General features: G+C 49.1%; 1 protein-coding gene across 1 annotated transcript in view; it reads left to right on the plus strand.

The window, feature by feature from the left end:
- VARS2 (valyl-tRNA synthetase 2, mitochondrial) overlaps positions 1 to 18,581 on the plus strand; it is a 266,584-nt gene that overhangs the window by 159,552 nt on the left and 88,451 nt on the right. Inside the window, exon 15 of the mRNA XM_069635309.1 lies at positions 10,847 to 10,928. Coding sequence (XP_069491410.1) covers positions 10,847 to 10,928 — 82 coding nt within the window. The remainder of the gene's footprint in view (positions 1 to 10,846; positions 10,929 to 18,581) is intronic.

Raw genomic sequence — 18,581 nt, forward strand, 5'->3', positions numbered from 1 at the left:
GATGTATTAGGGCAATGAGTTGAACCATATTCAGAGGAACTCCAAACTTGATCAATTTGGCCCAATTCACAATTCACAGTCGAAATCAGCAGACATGTCCAAAGATGCCATATTAACAGGCCCTGTGCCCATAATGGTTTTTCACATTATGTAAAAGATGCGTTATAACAGTAGCAGTAAGGGCGGTACCCATACTTTGCCTAAAGCCTACTTGATACCTAGACGATATAGGTGACCGAGCTAGAACCAGGTTAAGGGCTCTAAGAAGTAGAATGGAAAAGACCTTAGTGCTAGAATCCGTTAACGCGATTGGCCTCTTGTTGTCTGGTGCTGTCGGATCGCCCTTTTTATATACACTGGAATAACAATGGATTGAGACCGTGACTGGGGATTTGTGTGAGTTGAAAATGTGATCAAACAGTACCTTAAGATAAGGGATCCAGAGTTGGGAGGCCTCTTTGATAACATAAGGTGGAATCCCATCAGGGCCAGGGGCTCTAGACGGTTTCCATCTTTTAATTGCCTACTCTATGTCCTCAGTATCTCATGGGCACTGACCAACTATGGACCGATCCAAGATAGGATCATAAAGATCAATTATGAGTCCCTGTTGGAAAAACCTGGCCGTACAGAAGTCGACCCACCTATCCTCAGCAATTAGACAGTCATTCTCAAAGGCCCTTCCTACTACAGTATTATTAATGATGCCCCAGAACTGTCTGGTGTTTGCATGAGTGATACGATATAACATAGTCTGAATATCCTTTCGATGTCTACAGAGTAATTTTTTGGCCTTTAGACAACCAGTTGCGCTTAAACCATGTGAAGCCAGATGTTTCAAAGAACTTCTAAGTGCCCGTTTTGAAATAGCGATGAAAGGATTGAAGTGATGGGTAGAATATTTCTTTGAGTAGACTTTTTGAGTATCAATGATACGTTGCATGCAAACACCAACAAGCCTGGAGAAATCGTAAAGCAAGTCTGCATTAGTAGTGGAAGTGGCCTTGCCCCAGCCCATCGCATCAGTCCCTTCAAACATAGAACATATGAATTTATAACAGAGCTTATTATCCCATCTGAGTCTCCTCCCTCCAAGGAGATAAAGCCTGCAGGTAAGAAGGAATCATGTGCACTATGAGGTAGATCAACCGAAAAGACCAAAGCCAGATGCTCTCCTACGCTAAAGTCAAGCAATGTACATGAACCCGAGGATCGTTTAACCCGATGGACATGTATATGAAATCAGTCTGAGGGTGCTGGGAACCCCTATGCCATGAATAGATGGGAAGTTCATCTAAAGGCAGATAGTGCTGCAGAAATAGTTCCCAACTAGTCATAAATACGTCCCAGTCACTACCTCTCAAAAAGCTGTTGTGAGGATCCAAAGACTGCATTGGTCCAATTGAGTACACTGCCGTCATAGCATTTGAAGTTGAAATCACCCCCACTATAATAGAGTGGCTGAGCCTCTCAACAAGCCAACCTTCAAACCATTGGGATTATGTTGAATGTAAAGATTGCATGGACTGTTTGGTAGGGTTCCAATAGATGTTAACCAGAAGTAGCTTAATGTTGCAACAGCAACTGCCAAGAGGGAATAATCAGAATAGATCAACTCTTAGTTGAAGAGAATTATCGATTGAAATGATCAAACCACCACTAGGCCTTCCCTGTTCTGCCAGAACCGCCAAGCTAGAGTAGGTTTGGTATCCCTGCAGATCAGTGACTCGTCAACATGGTCTCCTGTAACATAACAATATTGCAATCCCTCAAAATAGCAGAGGTACAGAAGGAGCAATAGAAATTCGCACCAGCCACACACATTCCATGATAAAGGCTTAATCAGGCGATGGTTAGGGTTGCGTTGGTTCTTGTTGGAGCCCCCAGTGATTTGAGTGCCAACTCAACTCAAGACCAGTCTTGTTGTTTAACATTAGAAGTCAAAGAACATAAAGCGGAATTGCCATTCAGTGTAACCGCAGGGCTAGGAATGCTTTCCTGAGGTGGTATAGACAGAAATGCCTCTGCATCTTCTTTTGATGTGATCAAGGACATGTTGTAACCCAGGGAAAACGCCTTTTTCTTTTGTTACCACACCGTGGTCGAAGCAATTTCAGAATGAAAATAGCAGACCACACGATTGTGTATCAATGGTGTAACTCTTCCTTCACAGCATATAATCACAGTTCATGTTTCCCTCATGAGCAGATGCTGAGAGGAAAACGCATCATGGCCGCTCCATTTTACTTTGCTCAAAAAGACATTGGAGGTCATTATAACTTTGCCGGTAAATGGTCAAAGTGCTATTAATACAGTTTTCTGGTGCTTTTACTGGTCCGGCAAAGTGGGAGTCCTCCGGAAAAAACAGTTCCTGGAATTACCGGCACCCATACCACCTCACACGGAATTACCAGCACCAGTAATACCGGCAAAGTAAATACTGGCAATGCAGGGAAACTCCTCCAGTAATACCGGCAGAATGGTATCACTGGCATATCATGAGAATGGTTTTGCAGGTAATACTGGTAGATTTCTGCTGGTAACGCCAGCAAATCCAAGGCAAAGAGAATATCGAACAGTGTAACACCTCCATCGATGCACCTCAGACCTTCTATCACTTCAACTCTCACCATCACCCACCTTATCTATCTCCCACCTGGCCCCACCCAAAACTTCGACTCAAACCTACTTCACATTCTCCAGGATTATCTAAAAACCTCCTCTAGAATCATCCTTTTAGGAGACCTTAATCTAGGCTTTCATGACCAAAATGACCCACAATCTAGCTCACTCTCTGACGCCCTTGACGCCCTAGGATTCTGCCAGCGCATTGCCAATCCCACCCACAGAAAAGGACGCACTCTAGATTGGATTGCCAACCACAATTGCAATGTCTCTCCCGGCGCCATCATGTCCCTGGTCAGACCACCACACCATATACTTCTCCATCCCACAGCCTGCTAAACCCAAAACCACACACAACCCTCTCACTCCAGCTGTAACACGAAGCTTGCGGAAGCTCACCAGAGACAACATCTTGCCCCTACTCAACACCCCAGGCCTCCAGCCCCCGTTCGAATCCAACCCCAACTCATTAGTGGATACTTTCAACCTCCATCCTGACTAATGTAGTGAACACCATAGCTCCCCCAGCTCCTCACAAATCCAAAACAGTCAGACGCTCAAACCTGTGGTTTACCCCCGACCTTTTGGAACTGCGCGCACACAAACAATGGGCCCAGTTAACTTGGCAAAAGGATCCCATGACTCTCTGAAAAAGGAGTTCAAACAATATATCCAGGCTCTACAAATCTGCCACTATCGCAGCCAAGTCTAACTCCTTCAGTTCTAGAATCAGCAATGCCAACTCTGATGTAAAAGACATTTTCACCATTTTCAGAGAACTTGAATCTCCTGCCCAACCCCCCACCACCCTCACTAAAGACATAACATGGTGCTCGGACATCCAGGCAGCACTATTAGGTAAAATCGACAGCCTCAACTCGAAAATCCTCTCGCAAAAAGCTGCTTTCAGCAAACACCCCTTAGCTACTACTATCAGCTGCACCCCCCCCTTCACCACTACACCTCTCAGTTCGTCATCAGAGACCCGTCTGAAAGTGAAGTCCTAAAGCTGATCAAAAGCCTGAAACCTTCCAAATGCAAAGGCGACCTCTGCCCTGCCTCACTCATCAAAGTCTGCGCTGACGTGCTAGCCCCCATCATCACAGCCTTTATGAACGCATGTTTCACTAAAAGCACCGTTCCAGCTAGCCTCAAGAAGTATGGGTCCTCACTCACTAGACCCAGCCACTCCACCCAACAATTATACGTCTACCATCACTGTCCTCTTCCCTCTAAAAATCCTGGAACGCGCAGCCTACCTGCAAGTTCAGCAGTTCCTGGAAGACAACAACATCCTAGGTATGTGTCAATCCAGCTTCCGCGCCGGGCACGGTACTGAATCTTCCCTTCTCGACCTAAAAGAATCAGCTAGACGAGACCGGGGATGAAGGAAGTGCAGCCTTCCTCCTCCTCCTAGACCTATCTGCGGCATTCGGCTTGGTGAACCACCAAATCTTCTGCCACTTCCTCACCACTTACACTAATTGCTCTACACTTGCTACTGCCTGGTATGCTTCCTTCTTGGAAAGCAGGGTCATGAGGGTCTTCTCAGAGATTGCAAATGCCTCGCCCTCTCCCATCACCTGTGGTGTACTGCAAGGGTCTTTACAACCCTTAACAACATCTTTATTAGGCCACATATTAAGATCCTAGACTCCCTCATCTTGGCTTAAACTAACTATGCCAACGATACTCAAATCCTGATCCCACTCTCGGGCAACTACACAGATGACTCCGCCACCCTCAACAACATCTGTTCTACTATACAGGCATGGATGGCAGCTAATAATCTTTGTCTCAACAGCGACAAGACTGAAATCCTAATTGTCAGCTCATCAAATGCCCTCAAATCCCTCAATAAGCAATAAACTGCCTTCCAGATTGACAATTGCCTAATTCCTCTTAACCTCTGTAAAGACTATAGGAGTTTACCTCGACGCCTCACTCCCCATGTCCAGACAAGTAAGCGCCATTGTGTCTCCAGCAGCCTACGCTAGTAAGGTCCTTAATGCAGCCAGACCTTTCCTCACCAAAAATAACTGCCTCACGATCGCCCGTACCATCATTGACTCAAAGATAGACTATATCAACGTCCTATTTACAGGCACCGCATGCAAACAATGCCTTGAGAGCAACCCTCCATTTCCCGAAAAGAGAACACATCTCTAAAGCTAGGAGAGGAGCACACTGGCTCTCCATCCAGGAGCGCATCACCTTCAAAACACTGGATTACCCACAAGTGCCTCTCCAATACAGCGCCCCCATACCTCATCCAATGAATCACCAAAGCTCACTCCTCAAGACCCACTAGGACTCCCTACACTGATCGACTTGTCGTTCCCAAAGTCAAGAGATGCAAAGCCATAGTCTCAAGGTTCCCCTACTTTGCAGCCAAACTCTGGAACGACTCCCCACTACCTTGAGGGCCGAGAAATCCTACTGGATCTTTCAGAAAACTCTCAACACTCAGCTTTTCTCCTAAACCTGCAACACCACCTGCACACCGCCCCTACTTGTCAAACAAGGATCGCCATCTTTACCACACTCTACCATTAACATGTTTGGTAATGCCTCTCTGTAATTGTGCCACAATGGTAACTGCAGCTATGCTGCCCTTGTTGTTTGGTGATGCCTCTCAATGATGTCATTGTGCTACCATTGTAACTGCACCTTGGCTACCTTTGCTTTTTCATGACTCAAAACCATAATTGTATGACAAAGTATGTTCTTGACTTGTACCTGCAACAGCGCCTCAATGCCTCCGGGTTGTATGGGCGCTTCGCAAATTAAATAAATAATTAAATACATAAAAGCATCACCTCGGAGCAGCCGGTAAATGGACACAGGTGAAGGAAACAAGGCCACAGGTTCACCCAATCCACCCAATGCACACAGGAAGAGTACTTCAGGGCCACACCTTTCCCAAGAACACTTTCCGACACAACCCGCTACCATGGACCTGGAGGCGCTCAATACTGATGTGCAGCTGCAGTGGCGACAGGTGGCCAGGGAGAGGAGGAGGAGGAGGATGGGGGATATAGGTGGCAAGGCGGAGGCGTGCCGTGATCCTTCGCACAAGGGCCACACCCTGGGCCCTTTAAACAGGGAGACCATGCATGACCTCATGACCCACATCCAGGAGGACATTGGGAGGAGGATCGGCATCTGGTCAGCCATACCACCGCTGCTGAAGCTGGTGTTGGTCCTGCACGTCCTAGCCAGTGGCACGTTCTAGCACTTGTGGCTCATCTGCACAGCATTTCATAGCCTGCCTTTTACATAGTGCTGGTACTGCAGGCCCTCCTGCGCTGTATGGGCCGGCACTTTGCCCTTGCCACCACCCAGGAACAGTTAAACACCACCAAGGCATGCTTCTATGCCCAAGGTGTTGGTAGCATTGGACTGCGTGCATGCAGAGCTGGTGCCCCCCCACGCCTCAGAGGAGGTCTACAGGAACAGGAAGCAGTTCCGTTCCCTCAATGTCCAGGTGACCTGTGACGCCGGCCTGACCGTCACACACTGCTGTGCCTATTTCCCAGGTTCAACCGTGAGTCCATGGTCCTGCGGAACAGCACCCTGCCGGCTTACATGGCACGTCACGGAGGACAGAGGAAATGGATGTTGAGTGAGTACAAGAACATATACACCTATATTGCCACATAGGTGAATGGCAAGGTGGGGGGGGCTATGTGGGGGGGCTATGTCACAAACGCATGTCCGGAAAGCACCCTGCACATGCATGACCAAACAGCGCACGCCTCAATTGACAGGCCACAACACACAGGAGTAGCACTTGACTGGAGATGTAGCCGTCACTGACCAGGCCATTTCAAACCCGAAAGTACTTCTACATGGAATGCACTACAGGTACCAGAATGCAATGCCCCCTCCAATGCCAGTGAATCTGTAGAATCTGTAGACTAGGCCATCTGGGGCCATGAGATGCATGTCCTGCTGAGTGTTAATGGTACTAGGTCTTGTACTGTGCACTGTTGCCACTTGCATGGTCTCTTGGTGCTCTGGCGGGTCTGCAATGGAAAGAGGGTTGGGCGGGGGGTTTGCTGGTGGGATTGAGCGTGAGAAGAGCAAGAGAGCTTTGATGTGCTGTTTGTAGCTTCCGTTTGGAGAAATCGGTCACTGAGCATATGTGCGTTTGCAGTTGGTGGCTGCTATGTGGTGTTGAGGTATGGTTGTGCATGGTTTGCTTTCATGTTGGGTGTGTGCGGTTTGTTGTGCGGTAGCGGTGTGGTTGTGAGAGGTGTGGTTGTGTTTAGTTCAGAGTTTGAAGGTATGCAGAATGGTGAGTTTTTAGTATGGTTAGTTAGGAGCAACACATTTCCCCCCAACGATCTATGACTCTGGATACTCGCTGCTTCCTGATGTGGCTGATGAGCTCTCTGAGGGATCCTCAGACTCGGGAGGAAATTACATACAACAGGGCACATGTGAGGACCAGGGTGACCATCGAGCGGACCTTCGGGCTCTTGAAGGCACGTTTCGGATGCCTACACTGGTCTGGGGCTGTGCTCATGTACAGGCCAGAGAAGGTGGGTCAGATGGCCCTGGCCTGTGCAATGTTGCGTCTGGGGCAGATATTCTGCAACATACCCCTGCTCCCAGATCTGAGCATTTCTCCGCCAATGGATGATGATGACGACGCAGTGCCTGCCGGGCCCAAACACGTGCGCATGGGGGCCAAGGATGGGCGCATGACCGGTCAAGAACTCCTAGATTTCTGAGTACCTCTTTCCCTCTGCACTTCCCTCGCACCTTACTGCATATGATGCATACACACAATAAGTACTTGCACCAAAATAAGGAACGCCCACTCATTGCTTTAAGTGAAAGCTATGTATTGAAATTTAAAGGCAAAATCAAACGCCACATGCCACCCTCCTCCTGCCCACACCCTTCCTTCCCACACTCCCCTACTCCCTCCACACACAGTCCCCTCCTCCTCGCACCCATCCTCCGCTCAAACCCTCTCCTGCTCCCCTTATGCCAAGAGTAATTTCCGCTGGCTCTTTGACAAGGGGCTCTTGGCCAGCCTAGATGTCGAAGAAATCCACTGGAATGGCGTTTTGGGCTGCCCTGCCGCGAGATCCCAATGGTCGATGACGGCTCAGTCCCCTGGGCCCGCAAGTGCACAAGGGTGACTTGCAGGGTGTGCGAGAGGGATTCAGACATGGCTGACACCCCATCATTCCCCTTGCGGTCCCTTTGTGCCAGGATGAGCAGGGCAGCCAAGGTACATCCTTGTGCCTGTGCACTCCTGTGGCTGCTTGCCTGGATGTACTCACGCAGCAGCCGCCGCTCATTCAGCTGCTGCTCGACACGTGTCGTCATCGCCCCATGTCTGACCTCCATAGCATTCAGTTGTGCATCTATATTCCGGATGCTGGAAATGGTGGAGGAGGGGAGATGTGCAGTGCTGCTGGGCTGAAAGATGGGGTTGGGTAGGGGCTGTGGTCGTCCTCTGTGCTGTACCTGCCACGATAGAGCAGAGGCTGTTGTGTCAATGGTGTTGTGGAGGGCACAGGAGGAACAGTGGGCCCACTGACCACAGGTGTGGTGTTGTTGGCAGCTGGCGGCGGTGGTGGTGGCACAGCTTTCACAGCAGGATGTGGTGTTGGTGCTGGTTACACAGCTGACAGTGGTGGTGTCACAGCTGACGCACCAGGATGTTGTGGTGCTTGCACAGCAGGAGGTGTGCCTGCACATGCTGTGCCTAATGATGGTCCAGCCGCATCGCCGTCCGAGGATGTGCCTGTTTGGGAGAGATGAGCATGCTGTTAGTGTTCTCGGAGTCATATCTGGGCTTGCATCACACTCCTGCTACATTGTGTGTGTGTCTTGAACGTGTCATTTGGCTTTTTGGTCTGTTTACTCCGATGTGTGCTGGAAGTGCACATTGACTGTTGGTCTGCCAAGGTGGCATGTTGTTGATTCTTGTCCTGTTCTCCGTTGGTGCACATGGGGGCTGCTCATGTGTCCATGTATGGGGCTCTACGTTTTGGCTACAGTGCTTGTGCATGGCTACATCTACCCGCATCCCCTGGCGTGTGTGTGATTGGGCCATTTGCTGTGTCTGACACTTGTTGGACTTGTTCTCTTGTGCATTTGGCATTCATCTGCCTGGGGATGCATGTGGTTGGAATCAACATTTTCATTTACATGGGGTTTGTTGTACTTACCACCATCTCTTTGGGTCCCAGCTCCGGTCTCTGCTGCCCCGACTCCCTCGATGGCCTCTATCTGCAAGATGGAGCTGCATGCGTTCTCCCAGGGCGTGAGGGTCGGGGTTACCACTTTCCGTCCTCCTGTGGAAGCAGATTTCCTCCTATGTGTGGCCTGGATGTTTCAGACCTTAGCCGCAAGTCCTCCCACCGCTTGTGGCAGGTGCGTGGGACAGTCCCCAAGGCTGTGACCTTGCCGGCCCCCTCCTGCCAGATGGCCATTTTCCTTATCTGGCTGGTCTTGTGGTTACCATCCCTGAAGAGGGCCTCCGCATTCGTGACCTTGGTGTCCACCAGTACAGATAGCTCTGCTCCTGTAAACTTCCACTTGCGACGCCGGACCTCTGTGATTCTTCATTTGCCGCTCCCAGACATGTCTGCACGGTCAGTTGGACTGGATGGCAGCAGGAAGTGGTGTATTTTAAGTGGACTGAGTTTTTAAAATGGCCGTCAGTGAGCTTCCCCTTCCTGTGATGACGCTATTTCTGGTGCAGTTAATTGCTGTGCCAGAATTACCAGTGCCAGTGATTCCAGCAGTTGGCGTGCTGGTATCGCTATTTCTGGGACATTTCTGCTGGAAACACCAGCCATTTTTTGTTGACGTCGGTAATTGCGTTGTGCTGGTGTTATCGTTTCCGGCAGGGGGGTGTGCATGCGCCTGAGGACATGTATTGTGCCGGTAATTCTGGCGGTCCGTCTGCTGGATACGGTAATACTGGGACAATGCAATTACAAGTGTTTTTCCGCTAAAGCTTCTCTTTGAAGTTTCAAGATTAAACTAATATAAAATAAAACACCAGGATAGCTGCAAAATGCAAATGCTGCGGCCTACCCAAAAGTGCACTAAGCCAAAACCATGTTTCTTTCCCTCAATGATAGATTCTAACTGCCAAAAGAAATGCAAATGTAACGCTCTCCAGTTAGGCGAGAAGAGGCCTTGTGTGTCTGCAGGCCACACTCGCCTTGTCTCTGGAAGGATTCAGTTGGTGTTTAGCTGATATGTTCATGATCAGCCGCCCTCGTTTTCCATTGCTGTACAGAGTGGAAGGGCACTTTACGTGGCCACTGGGAGCCGCTGGACACGATCCCTTCTGCTTGGTTTGCTCTACACCTTGTTTTATTAAAGCAATGCTATTTGCAAAAATGTAATGTAAAGGCACATAGCCTTTTAGAATGTTCATTCAGATGACCTGTCAGCAATACCAGCTTATTCAAGGCGATTGGCTGCATAAAGCACTATGCATGGCTTTAAACACCATTGCCTGCCATTAGGAACTCTCAAGCCTGGCTTTCAGGCCTAGCCATAGAGCTGGTGTTCAGCTTGCTTTGAGGGGATGACTGCATCTCACGTGCTAATTGGTCCTCTGCTGGGCAGAATGTGCCCACCACATAACCGTGGCATGAGATCAGACTGCAGAAATGATGAGCTGAACCTGGGAACGGGGAGATGGCAGTCTGGGAATGGGGGGATGGGATACTAAATGGACCGTTGAGATTAATAAAAGGATATAGATCTGGAGGGATGGGCATATTGAAGATTGTTACTCCTCTCACAGCGCAACTAACTCCTCTCCAATCTTCCTCTTGTGACCTGTTAACCTTGTGCCACACTGTATTTTCAGATTATATAGCTTTCATCGACAGCATCTGTGTTTGTCCTTTTTCAGTGACCAGGATTACTTTCCTGTTTCCTTTTCTTTTTATGCCCTTCATGGTCTCTTATGTCCTTCGTATGCCCTCTTGTGCCCCTGGACTCACCCCTTGCTTCCCTCATGTCTCCTCCTGAGTCCTTCATAGTGTTGCTTCCTTTGCTGATGCCCCCACTCTTCTGTACTTTATCCCTCTTGTGCCCCGCATATCCCTCTTGTGCCCCTCACTTTGTGCCCCGCATATCCCTCTTGTGCCCCACTTGCACCCTTCCATTGTCTCTTGCATCAGCCCTGTCTCATGATATGTCCTTCGTGTTTCCTCTTGTTTTCCTGCAGCCGCTCTGGGGACGTCATTGAGTATCTTCTGAAGAGCCAGTGGTTTGTCCGATGTTCCAGGATGGCCCAATCTGCCTCCAAGGTGAGATGTGAATTGGGGTAAATGGAGTTTGAAGTTTGTTTTATTTGTAAAGTGCAGCCAGGCCCAGGGGCAACCGGGCGCATATTCTTAGATCGAAGTTACAATATATACAATTTGCACAAATTACATTACGCAGTACAGTATAGTGTATATACATAATTACAGTATGTTACAAGTCGATAGCAAATCTTAAGTGAAGGAGCTTCATGCGATCTGCGTTAACAGCCAAGATTTGGTGTTATTCTTAAAAGTTTGGAACGAGGGCTCAGTTCTGATGGAAGCAGGCAGTGAGTTCCAAAGTTTGGACGCTAGGACAGGGAAGCTCACAACACCCGCTTTTTTGAGTTTAAATCTAGGCAGGATTAGGCTGTGAGTTTGTGCTGATCTAGTGGGTCGTGAGGAGGTGTGGAGAGTAAGACGAGACGAGAGGAGAGGAGAGGTAAGGTGGGGCTTTGTTATTCAAGCATTTATGAGTCAAGGCTAGTGTTTTCTAGGCGATTCTTTGTTTTACCGGGAGCCAGCGTAGATCAGATCTGACGTTGGAAATATGAGACCGTCTGGGGATATTGAGAGCTGCCCTTATGGCATTATTCTGGCTAGTCTGCAGTTTGTTGAGGTTAGGCTGGCTAGTCCCCAAGTAGAGGGCACTGCAGTAATCGAGTTTGGACATAATGAGTGTTCTTGCACGGGTAATGCAGTTATGAGGGTTCAGAAAAGGTCTGCAGGCGGTGATAAGCTTGCATGTATAGGCCGATGCTGACCTTACTGCATTCGTTGGTCTGTTCAGAGAAAGAGCAGAGTCCAGGTAGACACCAAGAGTTTTAGTGTCTTTAGAGACCTTGATGTCGTTACCGTCAATGATAAAAGACTTGAAGGCTTGGTCTAATTTATTGAGACATTGAGTTGATCCTACTAATAGAAGCTCTGTCTTGTCGTCATTAAGGCATAGTTTGTGTTGAGCCATCCAGGCCTGAATGACCAGGTAGACCTCATTCAGGGATTTGGTATCGGCTGTGTAGTCACCAGTGATGGGAATGAGTATCTGGGTGTCAGCCGCATAGTTAGTGTAGAAGACACCAGATAATCGAGCACATCCAAAAGGGGTTTGGTGAATACGTTGTAAAGTGTGGGCGACACACAGGAGCCTTGAGGGACGCCGCAGTGAATTGGGGAGGGGTCTGCCGATGCTGTGGGTGAGAAGACCCGCATGGACCTGTTGCCCAATACCCTTCATTCCAACAAAAATCCATAAAGTTTTAGCAGTTTCACAACAAAATATGCTCACATCTTCAAACCGGTAAGGAATTTAAAGAAATTATCTTGATCAAGGAGTTCCTCTGAGCACTTCCATTCCATCACTTTTACCTCGCCTATGCCATCACGTAATGGTATAAACCGTATTCTTCTCGGTCTTAGTGGTGAAGCCAATGGGAGCGGGCCAGCCCATACAGCCAGGCTATGTCCCCTCTACAGGGGGATACAAGGAACCCCAGAACTTTTCCTTAGAAGACTAGACTTCATTCAATTAAGAGTGTCACAATCTCTTACAGTTGCATTGAAAATCTTTGCAATACCAGATATTTCCAGCCAGTTTGATTCCCAGCATCCCTGACGTAGCCGGATCTTTGGGGCTCAGTGGGTTAATGCATCCACTCCAAGGCTCTGTGTTCAACCTCATGGTCACAGGTTCGTATCCCAGCAGTTCCACCCGGCCCTTCATCCTTCCGGTTGCTCGATAATATGAAAACCGTTACATTGGATAATAGATAATACCTGTAATCTGTCTATTGCGCCGAGATACCCCACAAGTGATGGACTTGTGGTCTACAAATGCTCCTGTTAAGTTATTTCTACTAACAAATGTGCAGAATATGTGATATTTCAAACCTTGAGTGTTCAAAGACTACATGCAGATGCCATGTAATTTCCATGCATAAGACATGCATGAAAGCAACAGAGGGGCAAAAGGCTCTGAAGTTCATCATCTATGGAGTGCACAGGAACCGCTGCTGAAAGAGATTCTTTGTGTCATTTCAACCAGAGAGGAATATGTGCATAGACTATTCCAAGAGGGGGCGGTTGGTCAATGAGACCAAAAAGTCAACTGGAGTTCTGTAAACTGATAGGAGTCTGTGGGGAGCAGGAGTAGCTGGAGTTTGAGGCACACTCTAAAGAGAGAAATGTGCAAGACTGGGTTGAAGTATGCAGTAGAATTTTACAGGTAAGGGACCTTTTGAAAATAAAGTTGCCTCTTTTGTATGGGCGATTGCAAGTAATAATCTGAGAGTGTGAGGAGAATGGGTAAGTAACAGCTGGATTTGCATCGTCACCCAATGAAGATTCTGTTATGCCCAGAAGATTGGGCTTCTCGTAGTCTTACCAACAAGAAGTTGTCGGTGTTGTGTTCTGTGACAGAACGTGCATTGCAAGGACTGTCCTCTATTAAGCATCTTCATGTGGACAGTGTTTGAAGGTGCACATACAGGTGGGACAGGGGGGTCAGGCAGGGATACAGGAGGTAATGTATACAAGTGTAGTACTTGGGGTCCTTGCTTCCTTAGGGCGCCCCCTTGTAATTCGGTTGTTTGTCTCTTGGGGTCCTTGCTTTGTTAGTGCACCCCTTTGTTGTTCGATAAAGTTTGTCTCTTGGGATCCTTGCTTTGTTAGTGCGCCCCTTTGTTGTTCGATAAAGTTTGTCTCTTGGGGTCCTTGCTTTCTTAGAGGGCCCCCTTGTTGTTCGATAAAGTTTGTCTCTTGGGGTCCTTGCTTTGTTAGTGCGTTCTTTTGTAGTTTGCAACAGTTTGTCTCTTGGGTTCCTTGCTTTGTTAGTGCGCCCCCTTGTTGTTCGATAAAGTTTGTCTCTTGGGATCCTTGCTTTGTTAGTGCGCCCCTTTGTTGTTCGATAAAGTTTGTCTCTTGGGGGTCCTTGCTTTCTTAATGCACCCTTTTCTAGTTCGCAGAAGTTTGTCTGTTGGGGTCCTTGCTTTCTTAGTGCGTCTACTTGCTTTGTCGGAAATGACTAGTTGCAGGCTTTCCCGGGCCTGTGCCACACAACTGGCTAGCATGCTAAACGGACCGTATTAGTGGTGGACTTGACACTTTACCACAAAGTTTTAAAAAGTGAGAGTCCAGATGCAAATGTAAAGTTTCAATATGCTGTAATGCCATTCGTATGGACAATTTTAAAATGCTGTCAGGAACATTTAAAAAAACTGAAATATATGGTACCAGGCTGATCGTGTCTCCAAGTGTCTGGATGATGAGGCAAAAGAAGGGTCAATCTGTCAACAAAAGAATAGTTCTCTCCCTCTACTCCAGAGGGGAAAGGCAAATTACAAATCACTCTCACCAAACTCTTCAACAATCCGTTCCAATAGTCCAAATCAAAGTGAGGGAGACAAATCAAAGTGTCCCACAAATTCTTATTGGCCTCAACAAAATGTCAAATCAAAAAAAGGTTGAGTTTTTATGGAGGGTGTTGTTGAATCTCTCAGGGCGGAATTAATGGGTATTATTCTGTCATTTGAACCTTAGCTCCTGATCTACATATACTCCAGTTGCAGGGCCACGCTTCCCTGGCCCTTTGGTACTTTTGGGGTCTGCAGAGTCACTGTTTCCAAGACGGTTCTTGTAAAATGCTTCCCTCATAAACTGGTAGCGTCCTGCTGTGCGGCTGAGCCCCAGGTTGGTGCTTCTGTGAGGGTTTATTGCTTCCTGATGGGCTTTGGTAGAGAAATGTATCCCTGCTCGCCTGTGCCCCATTCATGCTCTTTTAGGCTTGCATGTCCTCCCAGGTTCGACGTGCAGTCTCATTCCTTGAACCTGCCTTTCTACCTCCCATGGTTCAAGGTGGTGCTGGGGGACATCTCTGCCTTCTGTCTATAAAGCAGATCTCTCTTCTCTGGCGTTATAGGTTAATCCACGTGTCTATGCTTTCAGGTACCTCCTGTCTCTTTAGATGTGGCCTGTCTTCCAACTCTCCACTTCCCTCCAACTTATGGTTGTCTTCCTCTTACTCCTCGTAACAATAGTCTCCTCTTCTATGGTCTTGTCTCTTCTTGTTCGAAATGATAGCGTTCTCCCTAGTCCCTCCGATGATCTTTCTTTTATTTCTCTCCCTTGGTATTTCTTCTATTCCTTTGGCAATACGATCCTTTTCCAAACTTATTTCTTATTGTCTTCCTTACAATCATTTCCTTTGTGTTCTCCCTTTTTGAACTCTCTTCTACACGCTCATCAACATTTGCACTTGTCTCCCTCACCAAACTGTTGCCTTCTTCCCGGATGATAAACATCTTTTCTATCTGGTTTGTGCTATCCCCCTGATTTTTTGATTTTCTTTTTTTTACCTGGAGAGAGTGTGACCCTTTTTCCCACTCTCTCATGTATTTTGATATGCGTTTTACTCTTGTGTTTCCTTTGGTTATGGAGCCTAACCAACTCCATAGGCATCATCTTTTTATGTGTGTCACACAGCACCCTCAGGGTTGATGTCACCGGATGTTATATACAGGACGCACAGCGCCTGTAGCCTCAGTTCTGTTTTTTCCATGAACGTGTTAGCTTCGGAATCTCGGCGCGCTCGATTCTTCTACTTTGCATTGCAAAAATGTCTTCGTCTTCTTCTATCCCGAAGTCGGGCTTTAAAAAGTGTTGGGACTGCGGTTCCAAAGTGTCCATCACGGACCTGTATGTTGTCTGCCTCTGGTGCCTCGGCGAAACCCACGCCACCGACGACTGCGATGACTGCCAGTCCCTGACATCGAAGGCCTTGCGGGAGCGGAAGAAGAAATTATCGGTAGGTAGGGTTTCTAAAACCCGTAATTCGAAATCTGCTAGACTTTCGACGGACGACTCGAGGGCCGAGTCTCTGCGTCGGCGTAAGTCCAGGGGGTCTCGGTCTCGGAGTGGGTCCCGCCATTCCTCTGCCTCTTTTAGGCATTCTAGGAAGCGCCGTCACCGGTCACCTTCCCCCGTCCTCGTCGGAGGACCCCGCCAGACGGCGGGTGCTTGTCCCACCAAGTATTAATCGCCGGCCGAATGGGACGCATTCCGCCAGCAGATGATGGCGATTTTCGAATCGCAGGGCACCGTTCCGTCCACGCCTTCGAGAGATGCCTGCAAGGAATGAGCTAGAGCCACCGCTCGCACGCCTTCGGGCTCGGGCGGTCGGCGCGATCATCAGGAGCCGTTGAGGTCCCAATCTCCATAGCTGTGCCAGGTCCAGGTCCCGGTCCTCGACGCCCTCAAGACCGTCGTAACCTGTGAGGCCTTCCAAGAAGGCATCAACGTCATCGGCGCCGAGGCCATCGAAGGACACTCTCGGGACTCCGGCCTCGAAGCAGTTGTCGAAGTCATCGGCGCCTCGGTCGACGCAAATTCCATCGGCGCCCTAGATGCCTTTTGAGGAGAATTTGCCAGAGGTGCCCCAGAGGGCTGTGGAAACTCTGAGGAAGGCTCTTGTCAGTGAGACCTGTTTTTGAGCCCTTCTCTGTTCATCCCCCCAGGATGGGTTTATTCCAACCTTTTGCATTACATTTCGGAGGTGGGAAAAGGGTTTGATGAGGAGGTGGTGGTGCCTCCTGAGGTTCCTGATGACCTGTTGTCGGGTCACAGTAAAATGGAAAACCTCTGTCAGTCCTTATGGTGGTCTTGACAACTCTCCGGAGGTTGAGTTTGGCAGGCCTGAGCCTGTCATGCATGCCGAATCCTCGTATAGGTGTCTCATGTCGAGGGTGACTGAGTACTTTGGGTGGTCTGCTCCATCTGTTGATTTTCTTCAGGATGATCTGACGGATATCCTGGAACAAGGTCCACCCACTAACCCGGTGTTGCCATTTCATATGGCTTTGCAAAGAAGGGTGGCGGCGGCTTAGACTGCTCCGGAGAGTCTCCCGGCAGTGAATAAGTCGCTTGCGAAAAAATACAGTCCAGCCAGTGGTGACCCCTGCTACTTGTCAATGCACCCCACTCCGGAGACTTTGGTGGTGCAGGCGGCTACGGCCCCAGCAAAGAAGGCTGCTTACCCTACCATCCCTCCTGATGGGGACGACGAGCGCTTTGATGGTTGGGCAAAGAAGGTATTTTCTTCTGGGGGTATGGCTTTAAAGGCAGCCATCTCTGGTTGTGCCTTGGCAAGATTCACTCACACTCTGTGGAATTGTGCATCTTTGGCGGCTGAACATATTCCCGAAAGGGAGGAACGGGAGGGTTTTCTAGCCCTCATGCAAGATGGCAAGGATGCCATGTGTGAATCAGTTCAGTCGGGTCTGGACATGGCAGACTGTGTCAGCCGGTCCATGGCGGCGAGCACTGTGATACGCGGAAGTCAAGGTTTGCTCCTGATGTGCAATCCCGGCTTCTCAACATGCCCTTTGATAGTGTCCATCTTTTTGGCAGCAAGGCTGACGAGAGCCTTCAGAGGTTGCAGACCTCCAAAGCTGCAGCAAAGTCTTTGAGCGCTGCAGTACATCAACCTCCGCCTTTTCGTCCTAGGGGACAGCAATGGAGGGGAGGTTCCTTTCGGTACTACTCTTCCTTTGGTAGATCGAGAGGAGCTGCCAGTCAAAGGGGCCACCGTAGGAGTACCAGAGGAGGAAAGAAAGGTACTCGAGGTGCCAAGGCCGCTTTGGCAGTTGCCTCTTTGCCTTCAGGCACTGCCGCGTCCGCTCAGTCTTGAGGCCATGTCCCATGGTTCGCCGGTCAGGGTCAGACTGGCGCAGCATCTTGGAGAATGGTGTGCCATTACTTCAGATGTGTGGGTTCTGGAGATAATAACCCACGGCTACTGTCTCCCCTTTCGGCAGAGGCCTCACGACAATCTACCGGGGAAGCTCTCTTTGAAGCGTCCGGATCTGCTCCTTGCGCAGGAAATCCTATCCCTGCTGGAGAAAGGTGCCATAGAACTGGTACCTGTAGCAGAGAGGAACAAGGGATGGTATTCCTCTTATTTTTTTATTCCAAAAAAAGACGGGGGATTGAGACCCATCATGGACTTGCGGGGGCTGAAGATGCTCCTCAGGAAGGACAAGTTCAAGATGGTAACTCTTTCTCAAGTCCTCCAGGCCCTTCAACTGCACGATTGATTGGTGTCTCTAGATCTCAAGGATGCTTACTTTCATTTGCTGATTCATCCAAAGCACAGGAAGTATCTGAGGTTCGCGGTTGGCGACTCGCATTTTTAGTTTCGGGTCCTGCCGTTCGGATTGACCTCCGCCCGAGGGTCTTCACCAAGCTGATGGTGGTGGTGGCAGGGTATCTCAGGAAAGGGGGGGGATTCACGTCTACCCCTACCTGGACGATTGGTTGATCAGGACGTGTTCTCCCGAGCAAGCCCTGGATCATCTGTCTGTCACCTGCCACTCCCTTCACAAGCTGGGCTTCTCCCTCAATTTAAAGAAGTCCCATTTGACACCTATCCAGCGGCTCTAGTACATCGGGCAGTGCTCGACACATCCCTGGGGCAGTGTTCGCCTCCCCAGGTGAGGGCTCATCACATTCTGCAGATGGTGGACAAGTTTCAACGCTCCCAGAGTCTCCCGGCGTTCGAGTTCTTGAGGTTGCTCGGCCTCATGGCATCCTGCCTTTTCCTGGTGCCAGAGGCCAGGCTGTGGATGAGATCTCTGCAGCGGGCTCTCAAGATGCAGTGGTCGC

Source organism: Ambystoma mexicanum, chromosome 13, assembly GCF_040938575.1.
Source record: "Ambystoma mexicanum isolate Mex_15411 chromosome 13, UKY_AmexF1_1, whole genome shotgun sequence".
Classification (NCBI taxonomy): domain Eukaryota; kingdom Metazoa; phylum Chordata; class Amphibia; order Caudata; family Ambystomatidae; genus Ambystoma; species Ambystoma mexicanum.